We start from the raw sequence: 16,120 nt of genomic DNA, 5'->3' as shown, positions 1-16,120 counted from the left end.
CAATAGAGTAGGTCAGGGGTTGCCTAGGAATCTGTATGAAGAACAAAAATGAAAAAAGAAATAAATAAAGCCCAAAACCCTCCCTAATGACTCAAACACAAGTGATCCTCAGACCACACTTCGAGAAACCCTGGCCAAGAAAATGTTTTCTGCCACCAACCGAAGATCCACCCTCCTTCTCCTCTCTCCCTCAACTCCAGCCTCAGGGAGTTGGATGTCTGTAGGAACCTGGGAAGAGACAATGACCCTGGGAGCTGACCTACTTTAGGATTCTAATGGGAAGAGGGGTTAAGCCTTCAAATTGTGGGCCCAGAGGGCAGAACGGTGCCCTGGCAGAGCAGTTGGAAGCAGATGGAAGAACTGTAAGGCAAATCGACTGTACCAATCCCAACCTGTTGCTGTCGTTGTTTAGTCACTAAGTCATGTCTGACTCTTTGCAACCCTGTGAACTGCAGAACACCAGGCTTCCCTGTCCTTCACCATCTCCTGGAATTTGCTCAGATTCATGTCTATTGAGTCAGTGATGCTATCTAACCATCTCATCCTCTGCCACCCTCTTCTACTTTTTGCCTTCAATCTTTCCCAGCATCAGGGTTTTTTCCAACTCATTGGAAAAGTATTGAAGTTTCAGCTTCAGCATCAGCCCTTCCAATGAGTATTCAGGGTTGATTTCCTTTAGGACTGACTGCTTTGATCTCCTTGCTGTCCAAAGGACTCTCAAAGTGTTCTCCAGCACCACAGTTCGAAAGCATCAGCTGTTCAGTCCTCAGCCTTCTTTACAGTCCAACTCTTACATCCGTACATGACTACTGGAATAGCCTAAGCCCAACCATCTAGTGGGAAAGTGCCCTTTACCTTTGGATAGGTTTCCCACTATGGCTACAAAGCCCCTCAGAATCCAGCTGCTGCTTCCCCCTGGTCCTTACTCATGGCACCCCATTTCTAGAACTTCACCAGTTCTATGAGTGTGCCAAGGCCCTGATTTGTGGGCCCTCCCTCCAGATATAGTCCATTTGGGGGTACTGCCTGGACCTGCCCTTGCACCACTCTCACCCCAGTCAACCCCCAGGCCATGCTTCAGATCTCGGTCTAGAGGTCAACCCCAAAGTTCCCTCTGACCCCCACAGCTTGATGGAGCGTCCCTACTCTCTGTATCCCATATTAAAATTATGTATCCCCTCCCACCCATCTGACATACTGTCTGTATAAGAAACCTTGACTGAGTTGAATTGTTGAGTTATAATGCACTGTTTTCAATCTGTCACCCCATGAGGCTCAGGGTCCTCCAGGATCCACTAGCTGGCACTTAGTAGCTGCTCAATAAATGCCTGGCAGTGAATGAATGGCAGTGCCCTGGCAGAGAGTAAAACGGTCTGCCCAGGGAGGCAATGAGCTCTCATCACTAAAACCTTTCATTCACACAGGCTGATGCATCCGCTGTCATAGATCTTGCAGGGGGAGTTGAAGAGTGCTGGCTAGGACATGCGCCCTGGGTCCTTCCTGCCATGGGAGCATGGGGTGACCACACTAGCCCTGTGGAGGATACCTTTGAGAAGCAGCCACGCCCCAGCGAGCCAATCACCTGATGTCAGTCTGGTTCGCAGCAGTTTGTGTTCAGGAAGATAAAGCAAATTCATTGCAAAATAGCAATGACCAGACCAGAGGTCATCCTGGTTCTCTTGTCCTCCATTCCAGAGTCAGCTTCTGTCACACCCACCCCTGAACACATGGGGACTTGCCAAGCCTGTCTGTACACACTGGACACAGAGAGGCCCCACCAGCCTTGAGGCAAGGCAAGTTCCTAATACCTTGAATATCTCTGGGGCATGACCCCCTGCTGTGTGCCAGGCTCTCCCCAACCCACTGGGACTTGGGCCCCCTAGGCTGGGAAGACAGGGGCCAATCCAGGTTTCCCAGGCTGGGCTTGTCAGTGGTTAAAGGTGCCGCTTAGCTTCCTTCAATCTACCTCTGAAGCATAGATCTTTCCCAAATGTCTTCACAGTCCCCAAACAGGGGAGAATCCAGAGCATGGATGGGCCCAGGCCATTCCTCCCTCAGCCCCTACTCTGCTCCAGAGAAATAAGCTTTGGGGGCCTGACCCCCACGGGTTAGGACATCTGAGGGTGGGCTGGGGGCAGGAGCCCAGGAGTGTAGCGTTCAACCTGCTATTGATTAGCTGTATGATAAAGGGCAAGTCCATTTCCCTCTCTGAACCTTTGAGTCCTCCTTGATAAATGAGGGAGAGGGACTGGACGGGTGTTTCCTGACCCTGGCTATGAATCAGAATCATCTCAGTGATAGTAAGAGAAAGTAACTTGAAAATACACAGATTTTCCCAAAGCGCCTAAAGGAATCTGAATCCCCAGGGAGGAGAGGTTTGCAAGCTCTCGCTCCCAACCTCACCCTGGTTGCTTAGGGGGAGCCTCTGTTGTTGGTATTGTTTAATCCCTAAGTTGTGTCTGATGCTTTGTGACCCTATGGACTAGAGCACGCCAGGCTCCTCTGTTCATGGCATTTCCCAGGCAAGAAGATGGAAGTGGGTTGCCATTTCCTTCTCCAGGGGATCTTCTTAACCCAGGGATAGACCAGTGTCTCTTGTACTGACAGGCAGATTCTTTACCAGTGCACCACCAAGGAAACCCCCTAAGGAGCCTCTGGGACCCTTCAAACCCTCCCCAGGCCCCTGTACCATGACTCTGGGATGCGGTCTTCCCAGCCACAGCCCACCCCTTACCAGGTTCTAAGCTTCCTCCAGCCAGGGCTAGAGTAAGCTGCCCCATATCTCTCTCTCCAAAGAGTTCTGGAGCCAGAAGCACTAGTCAGCGAGCAGTTTATTAGCCATCAGCCTGTCCGGGCCTCCCCATGCCGAGGCCTGTACACAGTCTAGACAGGGCCTTCGCTCCCGGCACCCTCCAGTCCTCGTGTGCAGGCCCCACCCAGAGTCCACCCCATCCCAGTCCTCCACACTCTCTTGCTCCCACCCCTTCAAGGCAGCACCAGACGGGGGGGCCACACCTCAGCTAGAGGAGGGGAGGGAAGGCAAGGGAGAGGAGGCGAGAGCTGGGGAAGATGGAACCAGATTGGCCCCCAAGCCTCTGGAAGCACCACCCCAGGACAAGGGAAAGTGGGTAGAGCTGGGGGCGGGGTGCCAGGCGATGGTTCAGGCGGGAGGCTCTTCTCCAGGAGGTGCAGGGAAGCCACTCAGGTCTCGGCCAATGATCTCACTCACTGTAAAGGAGGGGCAGTTGAGAGACTGGGAGCAGGGCAGGTCGCCTTCTTTTCCAGAGACCCCCAATCCATTCCAGGCAGGCCTCCCTCTAGGATGCCTCTAGATTCCTCCTGCACCGGCTGGCTTCTCTTCCACTGGGCCTCAGTTTCCCCACTGTGTCCTAACACCTGCTCTCAATCAAATCTTGCTCAACTCTGTCCACGTGGGCTCTCCGGCCCTCATGCCAGCCCCTTCCTGCTGGCTCAGCCCGCACTGTCAGCAGGGCCGGAAGTGGGTGTAGCCAATGGGAAGGAGAAGAGGTGAAATAAGTGTCCTCATTGCCACTCAAGACCACAGTCACCATGTTTGGGGGGAGGTGAGACAAGGGAAAACTTGACTGGAACACCAGCAAACCACTGCCCTTCTCTGAAACTCAGCGTCTGAATCTGCAAATTGAGGGAGCTAGATTGAATGGTCTTGCAAGTACTTCTAGCCCTGTGTCTTCGTGATCTGGGGTGAAGGGCCTAGGCAGGAGGAGGGCGGGGTGGGTACTCCCTGCCCCCTTCAGAATTAAGTTAACCGGAGTCAGCTGGCCACAGGCACCAGGCACTTGCCTTCTGAGACCCTCCAACTGGCCCCGAGGGGCCACTGGGGCCCAGTCTCTGGAAAGCCAGGCTCCAGCCCTCAGCAAACATGCAGAGCAATCTCTTGCACACACTCACACTCGCAGCCCCGGGCCCCACACCCACCTTCCTCCAGCGTGATACCCTGGATAGGGACACTGTCTCGGAAGCCGCTGCCGTAGCCACCCCTGGATTTCTCCTGCTCCGGAGCCCCCTCCCCAGGGCCGTAGCTTGGCCCTACCTCACTGTATCCCTCAGCAGGTGGGGGGTGAACACTGCCCTGGGGAGGGAAGGGGCCTTCAAGTGGTGGGGATGAAGGCAGTGGGGGCCGGAAGGGGGAGGGAGGAGGGAACTGCAGCCCCAGGGGAAAGGGAGAGCCCCGTCCTCCATAGGGGTCACTAGGGAAAGGCCGGGGAAGGAGAGAGACTGGAGGTGGGCGGGCACAACCTGTGGCACCCCCCGTCTCAGGGAACATCCGCAGGCCTGGTCTGTAGGATGGTGGGGGCCCCGTCTGGGGGTACAGAGGGGGCGTGCCATAGCTGAAGCCTTCTGACAGGTAAGGAGTTTCATAAGCAGGGTCTTCATGGGGATAGGAGGGGTAGGGGGGCCTGGGTGGTGAGAAGTCCATGTCAGAGCCAAAGTGGGGGCCCGATGCTGAGGGGAAGCCCCGGAGAGATGCATCCGGCAGAGGCTCCTCCTTGAAGATCACTGGATGGAGGGGAAGCAGAAGGGCATGCTGGTGAGAGGGCTGGCAGTCTCCCCACCACACCCCAGCCAACCCCACCTCTCCAGCCCAGGCCTCACCCACCCCTTAGCCTCTCCCCATGGGGCACTGCATCCCTCCACCCCTGCCTTAGCCCCCACCCTGCCACCACAGGCTGCGCCAGAACGCACCAGGCAGGAACTTGAAACTCTGGGTAGGACTGCGCTTCCTCCGCCCATTAGAGACGTAGAAGTAGGCCTGGACCGGCCGGGACACGCGCTTGTTGCTGTACTCAGGGACCGTCAGGGTCAGAGTCACCTGGGGCGGAGCAGAGGGTGAGGCAGGGAGCCCTCTGGATCTAGGCTCAGCCCAAACGCCACCTCCTGGCTTCTTCCATTTGCAAAGGAGCAAAATTCATCCCCCAGAGGTGTCCCTGCTTCCAGAATGGCCAGGATGTCTCCTCTAGCAAAGAACAGGTAGCTTCTGGAGTCCACAAGCAAGGGAATCAGCTGAGAATTTCCTGACTTTTCCCACCCCCAGGGTGGAGACCCTAGGAACACAGGTACCTCATTGCTCTGCAACCGGTTCACTGTGGCCTCCTCCTCCCATTGCAACTTTCCATCTGTGCAGAAAGAACAGGGAGCTCCAGCCCAGCCCCACAGTCCCTGCCCACTGCCCAGGCCTCTCCCATTTCCCCTCTTGCTGAGCTAAGGCCAGACTCGGAAGGTCCCAACAAAGCCTGGCTCACAGAAGAGCCCACTGCCTGTTTACTCAACCGAATGGAACAGGCCGGGTTTAAAACTGTCTCCAAGATCTCAAGCCATCAGTTGAGCCAAGAGAAGAGGCAGGACCAGTCCAGGGACCAGAAAAAACTCATGAGCCCTCCCACCCAACTCCAAACATCCCCTCCCATGATAGAGCTGGAAGGAAGTTCATGGGTAGGAAATAGTCTCAGCTTGAAGGGAGTCAATAAGACTCCAAGTCTCAGGACCCAGAACCTCTGACTCTGCTCTGATATGGTCCTAGGGTGCTAAACTTGAAGGCAGGGGCTGGGGCTCTGGGCAGGCAGGGTTAGAGGCAAGCTGCAGCCTCAGGTTGGGGGTGTACCTGGGCCCCTCAGTCTTCCCTTCTGCACCCCTGCAGCTCTCTGCTGGGGTGCCTCACAGGCTCCTGTCATCATAGCTGTGCTGCCAGTCCCGAAACTCAGGAGGGGATCAGGGTCTGGCAGTGAGGGTATAGTCCCCTCTTCCTTTCTCATCTTCCCTGTCCACATCGGGGTAAATTAGCTCACAGCTGACTCATCTTTAATAAAAAGAATGTGTATTTCTTACATTTATTCGCCATCTTGAGCATTTCAGATGGCTGTCATATGCATGGGAAGCAGACAGTGGAAGAGGAAGGGCAGTCTTTCCATTCCATTTTACAGATAAGGAAATTGAGGCTCCACTTGCTAGTTGAGAGACTGTTCACCCTCCCTGTTCCAAGCTCTTCCTCCTGGAGGGTACTCACCAGGGCCCCTCTCGATGAACACCACCTTGGAGTCTGGCAGGAAGTTGGAGCCAGTCAGCACGAGCTCCTCCCCTCCCCTGACAGAGCAGGCACTGGGGCTGTAGGCCTCCACCTGGGGCAGCTCCTGAGCTGATCGCTGGGCTGCAGAGCAGTGCAGGAAAGGCCTGGCTGGGCTGCTATGGAGAGGACAGGCTCCTGCGCCCCCACCCTGCCTAGGATAACTGCCACAGGGCCTGGAGGAGCCCTCCTCAGCGGCAGACATACAAGAAAAACAACAGTCTTCCTGGGGTCACATAGACCATGTAAGGAACCACTCCTGGGCGGAGAGAGAGGCCAAGGGGCTGCCCAGGGGCAGATGGAGGCTAGGGTTGCTCTGGTCCAGCCCAAGGACCGAATCTGCAGCAGAGGGAAAATAGAACACTTCCCCCAGCCCATCCACAATAGAAATAAAGGCTGGGTCCCTTAGGGGACCAACCAGGCACTGCACACTCTGCAGAGGAGATGGGCAGACAGACACACAGACAAGAAGTTAGCCAGAGGCAGAAAGGTGGCACAGGGCCTCTTTGCTCACAGCACTCGATGGGCACCGATGCTGTCTGCACCGAGACCACCTTCCCGCTGCCTTGGGGCACGTGTACTCGGAACACCAGCCGCACGCGTGTGTTCTTGCGCCCGATGTCTGTCTCGCCCTTCCGCAGTTCGATATCTGAATTCCGCAGCTTCAGGATTCCGGCACAATCAATGCTGAAGCCAAAGAACGGAAGGCAAGCCGTCCCATCTGAGGCCAGGAAGGGATGCCTCCCAAGAAGGGAGTCCCCATCCTCCATCCAAAGCTCTAAATGACCTTCCCTGGGAGATTATGGGGGTGGCTGTTTTAACCCAGAGTGCTCCCCACCCCCAAAGTCCTCTTCTAGATAGTGAGAGGGCCTGGCACCTCCTAGGGATGATGTCTAACTCCTCTGGGGAGAGGAGGAGTTGGCCTAGCTTATAGGCTCCACGGAAAAGGCTAGTCCTAAAGCCCAAAGACTAGAAGGAGGTGGAGTGAGAACCTACTTGGCTGCCATGTTGTTCTCAGGAAGCAGGGTCATCTCCAGCACCTTGGTGCCACTGACTACGGCTTCGTAGCTGGCCGTGGCCACCATCTTGCCGGTGATGCGGTGCACCTGATAGAAAGCATGGGGCCGCAGGTTCCTCTCGTCCGCGGTGCCGATGAACATCTGCAGGGTCAGGGGCTTCTCGCTGTAGCCCAGAAGCTGGCAGAGGGAGACAGGCCACCCAGCTGAAATCTGCCTGTCTCATCCTTCACCCACCCCCAAGTTTTCAGTCCCCACCCCCGGCCGCCTCCAGAGGAGTGAAAGATAAAGGATATCCTGGAAGGGATTCCCAGGGGGGATTGGGCACCAACTCTCCACCAGCTGGGGAGAAAACGTGGCCTGGAGTTCACAGTGTTATTCTTGGAATGAGGCCCAAACTGGGCTGGGTGAAGGGGAAAATCTTCCACGAGAGACTGGCCCAACTCAACAGAGACAACCTAACTCCCAGTGAACTTTGGCCTCAGCCTAACCCCTCCCCCACATCTGGCAGACCATCATTTTCCAGAGTAGACAGGAGGCTGGTGTCCCATGGGATGAATGGAGTCGGGGTGGAGGGACAGAAGAGTAGAAAGTACATCCGGGTCCCTGAAGTGCACCCTTCCTCCCCCAGCGCTAGTCCCTCCCCCAGGCCGCCTGCAGGGTCATTGCTGAGAAGGAGTGTGGGAAAGGGCAGTGCCATGGGTCTGCACAGCTGGGGCCCATCTGCAGGGATCTGGGACTGGAGAAGAGACAGGCTATTAGGCCTGGCTTCTACCACTTACCTTGACTACAGGGTGACCACCAGGGGCAGCTTTGACAGCTCCCCGGCTGCCCTCTGTCTCATAGTGGGCCCTGTGGTGGGCTCTGGGCTGTACCTCGATCCTCAGCTCCAGCTGCTCATACTGGCTGGGCAAAGGCCAGTCGAGCGGGGGGAGGGCAGAGGTCCTGGAGAGAGACACAGAGAAGCAGTGATCACCTGCAGCCTCAGACCTGAGTCAGGGCAACCCTGGGTCCCAACTCTCAGGGGTGTGAGGGAGGAAGGGGCGGGTGGGTTTGAGAGAAAGGAAATCAGAGCAGAAGTAAAATGGTCCACAAGCCTAGAATCAGGGGCAATAGGGGACAGGCCTCTCAGAGGCCCTCAAGATAGGGGTCAGGAGACACCAGGACTGAGACTCCCTTCTTCCCAGCTCTGAACACTGGGTCTGGTGGGGGTGGGGCAAGGGTTCCTCTGGATACAGAGGAACCCCAAGCCCGGTCTAACCCTCCCAGGCCTGGATGGGAAGAGTCAAATAAAGAAGCACAAATTCAGGGAATTCCCTGGTGGTCCAGTGGTTAGGACTCTAAGCTTTCACTGCAGGAGGTACAGGTTCCATCCCTGGTCTAGTGATCAGGAGCTAAGATCTCGCATTTCAAGTAGAACATAGTGGGCTAAGCAACCCAGCAACTAACAGAACAGGGACTGATCGCATCCCTTCCCAGGCCAGCGCACTTTCCACTAGTTGGAGCTGGACAGGTAGGTTCCAGAGAGCTGGGGATACAGATGCAAATTCCTTGTAGTGAGCACGAAGACACTCTGGGCCGGGGGATCTCAACTGGTAAGTGACCCCAGGTGACACTCGGCAATGTCTGGAAACAACTAAAAAGTTGTTACAACTAGGAGAGTGGATAGAGACCAGGATGCTGCTAAACATCCTACAATGTCCAGCACAACTGACACAACAAAGAATTATTCTGCTCAAAATATCAGGAGAGCTGAGGCTGAGAAACCCTGCCCTACAAGAACCCAGAGGAATGGGTGCTAAGGTTTCTTTCCCCCAGGGAATTTTTCTGGATGAAACCAGCTCAATCTGACATCCAAGACTTAGGATTATAGAAATAGACACGGTTCTTTGAGGGTGAGAGGTGTAGAAGGGCAGTAAGAACTGTTTGTTTTAACATGAATTCTTTGACTTGCAAACACATGCTACTTCATCCAAATTTTGCAGATATACTTTTAAGCCACAAGTCAGGCCTGAGAAATTGAGTTAGAGAAAGGGGACTTCCTGCTGCCCATTGCAGGGCAGAATTCCAGCCCAGGATCCAGCACAGAGCTAAGGGTGGAGGATGCCTAGAGGAATTCCTCCTTTACCTAGGTGGTCCTTCTAGGGTTCCAGGGGCTTTTTCTAATTAATATACAGGGAGTGACTGACCTTCGGCAAATCATCTGCCCAAAGGAGATGCATGTTAAAAAATTCTTCCTAAAACTGAGTGAATGGCAGCAGTCAAGCTGGTAGTAGATTCTCTTTTCTGTGCCCTAGGACCTTTTCCAAATTCATCCCTTGACCCTCCTGCTCCCTGTGTGGGATGGCTGGAGACAGTAGTGATTTTGGGCACAGCCCTCACCTGAAGATGGGGCTGTGTCCCCCGATCCGGGCTTTGGACCACGCCAGTGGAGAAGGCACCGCCAGGTAGTCCATGCCAGCCGCCTCCTTCCGAGGACCCCCAGGAGGAGCCCCGGCCTCCTCTGCTCCCGAGGGCAGCTTCCCATTGCATGGGGCAGGCTCCTCAGATCGAGGCAGGGCCACGGCCTGCTCGCTGGAAGTCCTCCGGGTCTTCTGCGGGATGCTTTCGGCCGATGGGGCTCCCACATAGTCAAAGGGGCCAGGGGAGCCAGGGTCCCGGACCAGAGGCAAGGGGGGTGGTGGAGGTGGTTCAGGCCCCTCCTCCCCTAGGCTGCCTCGGCGGGACAGAGCTGGGGAGGCCGAAGATGGGGTTCCTGAGCTGGAATAGCGCCTCTTGCCACATGGAGAGGCAGGTCGTGGGGAGGCTGGGGTGGGCCCAGGAGCACTGAGGAGTAGCCAGCTATCCTCTGGCCCCCGGCCTCCAGGACTCGGACCATACAGGCTCCAGGGGTCATCGGGGGTCCACGGCCTCGGGGAGGCCCGGGGTGAGGGCAGTGGGGAGCCCAGGCCAAAGCGGGAGGCTGCCTCATTTAGCTCAGACTCCACCTCATCACAGGCCGCATACAAGGCTGCCTCGTCCGAGGCATCCGAGAAGAAGCTCCAGGAGGACAGGCTGCTGCTGCCTGGGCTCGGACTGAAGAATGGGCCCCCACCCTGCCCCCCTGCCTCTCGGTAGCCTCCAAAGCCTTCCGGTGGGGGGTAGTCCCTGGGGGAGCCTTCCCCCCAGGGATCTGGGTTGTCCTCCAGCGCAGCTGGTGGGTCAGGAGTGGGAGAGATAGAGGTGATGCGGATGCTGGGGCACTCAAGAACACGGCCTCCCCCAGCCCCCCCGGAGCTCCCTCCCGGCCCCCCCAGCCTCACTGACCGGGCTGGCTGGCTCTCCCAAGTGCCAGGTGAGGGGGCCGGGCGGGGTGGTGGGGAGTGCATGCCAGGCCGAGGGGGTGGAGGCCGGGGAATGCCAATGGGAGCAGCGCCATAGGGAGGGGGCTCCCCCAGGGCCAGACGGCAGCATGGTGGGGCGTCCTCTGAGTCCAGTTCTGTGGAAAGGGAAGGAGACAGAGACAGGGATGACGCAGAAGGCGGGGAGAGAAAGAGGCAGGTGAGATGTCTAGGTTCCTGGAGTGGGCAGCCACCTCCAGCCGGTATGCTACCCCCGCCTGAAGGGGGTCTCTGAAATGCCCTTCAGAGCCACAAAGACAAAAGCAGAGTTGGACTTGGGAAGGTGGAGAAGATAGATCCAGAAGTGCCGGACCTTTTCCTACTCAGAGAACCTCAGGGCTCTGGCGCTGGGATCTGGGGTACCAGACAGGGGGCGGGTCTCGAGGCGGGTCGAGAGGGGCTGGAGCTGGGTTTGGAGGCGTGTTTAGGGAAGCATTGGGCTGGGCTGGGGGCGACTCACACATGAACCCAATTAGTAGCGGTTCCCAAACCCCCAAACGGCGCTGGCAGGAGCCCCAGTTGCCATCGCAACGGTGGCCAGGGGAAGGGGGGCTCCAGGGCTGTGATGACGAGGGAAGGTGGCTCCTCCCTCACTCCCCCCAATCGGGGGCGGGGGTGCAGCGAAGGGGGTGCTGCGCGCCGCCCCGGCGAGGCGCGGGGGGGCGGGGGCGCGGGCTGCGCGGATTCCGTGCGAGCGGCGGCCGCCGCCCCCGGCTCAATCCCAGCCATCTGCCTCTCATTGCGGCCAGACGCGGGAGGGGGAGGGGCGCCCTGGCGGGGCCTGAGAGCGCCCCCAGCCCCTGGCGTCCCGTCTGCCGGCCCAGGGCTCCGTCCCCGAGGGGCAAGCTCCAGAGCGCAATGTCCCCTTTCCCTGGCGGCGCCCTGGGCTCTCAGGACCGTGTTCCCGCCCGCCCCGCATCCCAGTGACAGACGGCCCTGCCGAGAGGCGGCGCGCAGCCAACGGCACCCCCACCCCCACCCCAGTCACGACCTAAAAAGGAGAAAGTGGTGCTGGGCCCCCAGCCTCATGTCCGCAGATCCCCCCGAGCCCCGCGACTTCCCGCAACCTCTGACCCCCTCATCTCTCACCCCAGGCTCTCTCCCCTGAAGCCCCCAGACTCAGGACACCCGCTCCCTTCCCTCACGGAGCCCCAGACCCCTTCCCAGCCCCGCACTGACCTTCCCCCGCCCCACCCGCGCCCAGCGGGGGGGCCTCCTTTTCCTCCCCGAACACCAGCTTAAACTCCAGCTCCTCATCCTCGCAGCTCGCTGCCCCCATGGGTCCGGCCGGAGCCCCCAGGTCCCGGTCTGGGCGGGAGGGGGGATCTCAGGAGGCTGCAGTGTCTTGACCGGCGACTCCCTCCCTCCCTTCTCTGAGACGCCCCCTCCTCCGCCGCTGACGCCTCCCTCCGGACGCCCCCTCGTTATTATAGAAACTTTTCCAAACTTTTTTCCCCAAACTTCTTCAAAGTGCTCCCCCAACCTGTCTCTGATTGGCTGCCGGGGATGCTCCAGCCCCTCCTCCAGGGATGAGATGGGAAAACCACGCGCCCCTTGTGCCCCCTCCCTCCCGCAACCCTCCCCCTCTCCCTTCCTCCGTCCTCTCTCCAGTCCCTCCCCCTCAAGAAAAAAAAAAAGAACAAAACTGAATTGGAAAACGGTCTCTCCAGCGTTGGTAGGACCATAATGATGCCTATTGGCCCTCAGTGGTGACAATCATTTTCCGCAGGGCGCAGTCCCACCGCAATCCCCAACTTAGTCTGAGTTCTAGGGCTCTGGGTCCGAATGCCTTAAAGGGGCCACATCCTGGGCCCACAGTGTAGAGGGCCCACGGAAGACCCTTTCTGAAGAGTTGTGCAGCCAGCAACTAGCAAGGAAGCACCACCTTTTCTCCCCTTTCCCTCGTCTAAGGCCAACGAGGCTCTGGGGTGCAGAATGGCTCCAGGCTGCTCTGAAGTGGAGAAGGCCATTCCGTTAAAGTCTCTAGCCTGAGGCCGTCCCGCCTAAGCCTTCTGTAAGGAAGCCTTTGCGGGGCCGAACCAGCCCCTCCACCGGTCCATCTCTCCCCGTCCCCCAAAAGTGAAGCAGTTATTGGTCTTGAGGCACTGTTCAAAGGTCCATGACTCCTGAAGGGCGACAATCCAGGCCGGACTTTACTGCTGCCCTAGTCTCAGCCACCCAGAGGGGCCATTAACTAGCCTCCAAGGGAAGCGGGCTCTTTCCTCCCTAGAACCTTAGTCGGGAATGAATCTCGGATCCTCTGGCATCCCGCTCCAGCTCTCCTGATAATCCTGGCCGGGTTTACCGGTGTCCAGCAGTCCCGAGACCGGGTGGGCCCCTGGGTTGGACACCTGTCACCTGGGCGGGAGAAGGAAGAAAGACTCGGACTGGAGTTCCTAGAAAGGACAGGCATAGTAGGGTCCTGTTGTGCGAGAGGGATTTAAGTCGAAATTATTCAGACGCCGGTCGGTTAGGGTGTAGGCATGGGTGTCAGTACCATTCCCCCTACGCAGACCTTAGGCTACAAATCTATCAGCAGGCCGCAGTTACCACCTTTAATCTAAAGACCTCCAGCTCAGGGCCCAGCCCGCAGCTGCGCCCGGGCCCCGCACCGAATGGGTTAAGCGACGGCCCTCCGCTCAGACGTTTACAAACACTCGGGAGCCGGGCGGGGACCGCGCCCGCTACTCTAATGAGAAACAGGCTCGGCGGGGCCGGGGCGCAGGGGAGGGCTGGCCCGGCCGGCCCGAGCTCCGCCGCGGCGGAGGCGACTGCCCGCCCCCCTCCCCTCCCGCCCTCCCTCTGGCCCGCCCTGGGGACCCCCCAGCCCCGGGGGACCCCAGTGACGTGCGGAGCTGCCCCGGCGGCGAGCCCAGGACCGCGACGCCGGAGGGGCGGGGAGAAGAAGCCAGGCCGGCGGGGAGAGAAGAATGTTCCGAGGCCGAGCGGGGAGGTGGCCTGGTTTGATTTTTTTTTTTTTTTCCTTTCTTTTTTCCCCCGCTTTGGTTTGTCGCCTCAGGTTACATTTCCCTTCCAGCTTCATCATGGAAATAAAGAAAGGAGAGACCCAAGGAGAGAGAGAGTGAGGAGCATCCTGAGACGGACTGCCAACCCGCACCCAAGAGGCTGACGGAGGGCCGTGGGAAGCCGAGGCAAGGCGGGCGGGCGTGGAGACCCTGCCCCTGCTCTAGCTCTCCATCCCCGACCCGCCGCCTACGCCCCCCGCGGGGGCCCCCCCCCCCCGCCCTCTGCTCCGCTCCGCAGCACTAGCAGACGTGCGCATTCTTTTCAAATGTCATATTTCCTTTGATCCTGGGCAGCGTTTCTCCATGTGTCTGGCTCAGCTCCTGCCCAGCCAGCCGCTCCCCCCGCCCTCACCCCCTCTGTGTATTTTCCTGAGGTCCCTCCCCCTCCTTCCAGCATCTGGAAGGCCCTGAGGACTGGAGTTGGCGCACATTCCCCTGGAGACTCTGGCCTCGCCTTCTAGTGACTCAATTTCCCCTCTGCGGGTGGGGGCCGGGAGGTGTGGTGCGGCCGGAGAAAAGAGTTGTTGCGCGTAAATGTGGTATGAACGAGCCTGCAGACTGCTCAGAGCGCCAAGCTTTCCTCGTGGGGCAGATGAGGAGGGGCTCCCGTCGGCTCTGAAAACCCTCGGATCTGTCTGAACTGCAGCTAAGGGATGGAATTTATAACTTCTGCGAAGTCCTGCCCGGGGAAGAGTGGGTAGTTGTAGGTTTGGGTTGCTCCGCACATCTGCCCCCTGGCGACTACAAAGACCCAGCCGCCCGCCCTCCCGCGGGTCCAGTTTCTCGACCCCTGGCCTTGGTCCCCGATCCGCGGTCCCCTAGCGCGCACGTCTGAGCACAGCTCCTCTTTCTCACCTTGTGTTCATAGAGCGTTGACTTCTGCTTTCCACTCTCACAAGCGTGACTCAGCGGCCTTGGAAGCGGACTTTTGTTGTTGTTGCTGTTTCTAAATTACACAAAATACAGGCTCCTTGTAAAGGATTCAAGCCATACAAAAATATATAGTAAGCTGTGATACCCCACCATTTTGTCTAAGTTTATTAACCTGTATATGGTACACGTGCCCAGGATTCTCAGGTGGCTCAGTGATACAGAATCCGCCTGTCAATGCAGGAGGCACAGGAGACCCCGGTTGTATCCCGAGGTTGGGAAGGAGGAGGAAATGACAATTCACTCCAGTATTCTTGGCTGGAAAATCCCATGGACAGAGCTCCCTGGAGGGCTACAGACCCTGGGGTTTCGGAGTCAGACACAGCTTAGCGACTGAGCACGCACGTACGCATGCCTGCCCTTTTTGTGTATGTCAGACCATGTTGCAAGCATTTTTCTTGACTTGCTTTTTTTTCCCCCTCAGTTAACAAATGACTTGGAGATCTTTTCCTGTCAGTACATGTACATCTGAAAATAGTAATAAAAACACTCCTCTTCATTTGAGATTAGTGAGAAAGCTAGGTCTGGAACCCAGGTTTTCTGGGTCCTTGTCCAGTGCTAATTCTACTATACCACATTTTATGTAGGAATCTTAGAGTGGCCTTCCCCCCACCCCCAAAAATCAAACCCTTAAAAAAGAATGAGATGCAGGTATTGTGGAGAGTAACCACAGGGGACAAAAATGGGGAATTGGGAAGAGTGAAATGGGAAAGCGGAAAAGCCATCCAAACAAGTGATGTGGAGCTGGTGGCCACCTCGAACAACTTGGAACATTGTCCCACTGAGCACTTTCTGAGTAGCCATACAGAATGTGATTCCAGAGACAGGATATTCATCTACTCACCCTCACCCCCAGTGGTCAAAAGTTCCCCTTTGACTGTTAATTCCCTCACTCTTCCAGCTTTACACGTGTCAGAAAATGGTAGGTATTCCACAGTGCTGCAGCAAAGAAGCCCCTGAGCAAGAGGCATAAAAATAGGAGCTATACCTGCAAGCTGGTACTCTCAGGTGACAGGGGCAAGCAGTTGGTTGCCATAGTAATGGCTGGAGTAAAAAGATGGATGGAGAATAGGTGAGCTAAGTAAGATGTGTCCTATCTAAGATCTTTCATTCAAACAAAAAATATGTATTGAGGAACTTCTATGTTTAGAGGCATTTCTAGGCATTGGGTGCCTATATTTATAGACCAAGCCTCCAAGAATTGTTGGTTATTATCAGGTTGGAGATACATTTCATACTTGACATCTCCTTCCTTGCCCCCTAACTGGACAGAACTATTTTATTCACAGAGTATCTATCTATACTTACTTATCTATCTCCTTCCTTTGCATTCCCTTCATTGCCATTCCAGTATAGACCTTGACTCTCAATAACACTATTAACATCAATGACATACTTTACACATTTGATAACTGAAGCATATAATTTTTAAAACTTATCTATACGATTTTCAGTATTAATCATGTATGAAACAATAATAGCCAAAAAAATAGAGAATAATACTTTTCTTTTATTGACTTCATATGCTCACATGTTTAAAAAGACAAGTAAATATATCTATATATATGTCATATAGATATAGATATACATGGCATATAGTTACAGATTATCTACATTTATATATATATATGGCAGTATAAGAGAAAAAGCAACAGATTAATGTAATTT

The 16,120-nt window shown here is 56.4% G+C and overlaps 1 protein-coding gene and 1 long non-coding RNA gene across 4 annotated transcripts; one reads left to right on the top strand and one right to left on the bottom strand.

Moving 5' to 3' along the window:
* Positions 1–2,813: 2,813 nt before the first annotated feature.
* On the bottom strand, positions 2,814–14,463 carry NFATC4 (nuclear factor of activated T cells 4). 3 transcript variants are annotated; one of them, XM_040227360.1, is made up of 11 exons: positions 11,980–12,835; positions 11,676–11,804; positions 9,499–10,594; positions 7,899–8,061; positions 7,097–7,296; positions 6,615–6,787; positions 6,044–6,184; positions 5,101–5,156; positions 4,726–4,852; positions 3,958–4,539; positions 2,814–3,228 (listed from the first exon to the last, which is right to left on the bottom strand). In XM_040227360.1, exons 1-11 carry the CDS (start codon positions 12,179–12,181, stop codon positions 3,161–3,163), a joined length of 2,937 nt encoding a protein of 978 aa, XP_040083294.1. In that variant the 5' UTR covers positions 12,182–12,835; the 3' UTR covers positions 2,814–3,160. The 3 variants fall into 3 exon arrangements, with proteins under 3 accessions (XP_040083294.1, XP_040083296.1, XP_040083295.1); XM_040227362.1 differs by lacking the exons at positions 11,676–11,804; positions 11,980–12,835 and adding an exon at positions 14,378–14,463; XM_040227361.1 differs by having other exon boundaries at positions 11,676–12,067.
* Positions 13,205–14,547, top strand: LOC120853487. Its single transcript, XR_005718786.1, has 2 exons — positions 13,205–13,449; positions 13,534–14,547. It is a non-coding gene; the product is annotated as an uncharacterized LOC120853487 (long non-coding RNA).
* Positions 14,548–16,120: the final 1,573 nt, after the last annotated feature.

Source organism: Oryx dammah, unplaced genomic scaffold (genome assembly GCF_014754425.2).
Source record: "Oryx dammah isolate SB20612 unplaced genomic scaffold, SCBI_Odam_1.1 HiC_scaffold_26, whole genome shotgun sequence".
Taxonomy (NCBI): Eukaryota; Metazoa; Chordata; class Mammalia; order Artiodactyla; family Bovidae; genus Oryx; species Oryx dammah.
The sequence above is the reverse complement of the archived record's forward strand: the minus strand, read 5'-3'. Positions and strand labels throughout refer to the sequence as shown.

What these genes read in the sequence shown, in the direction of transcription:
- NFATC4 (XM_040227360.1), bottom strand. Translation starts at nt 12,181, where the DNA reads ATGGTCCTACCAACGCTGGAGAGACCGTTTTCCAATTCAGTTTTGTTC. An exon ending in ACCGGTTGCAGAGCAATGAG is followed by an intron (nt 4,853 to 5,100) that starts GTACCTGTGTTC and finishes GCTCCGCCCCAG; the next exon opens with GTGACTCTGACCCTGACGGT. An exon ending in GAGTTTCAAGTTCCTGCCTG is followed by an intron (nt 4,540 to 4,725) that starts GTGCGTTCTGGC and finishes CCCTCCATCCAG; the next exon opens with TGATCTTCAAGGAGGAGCCT.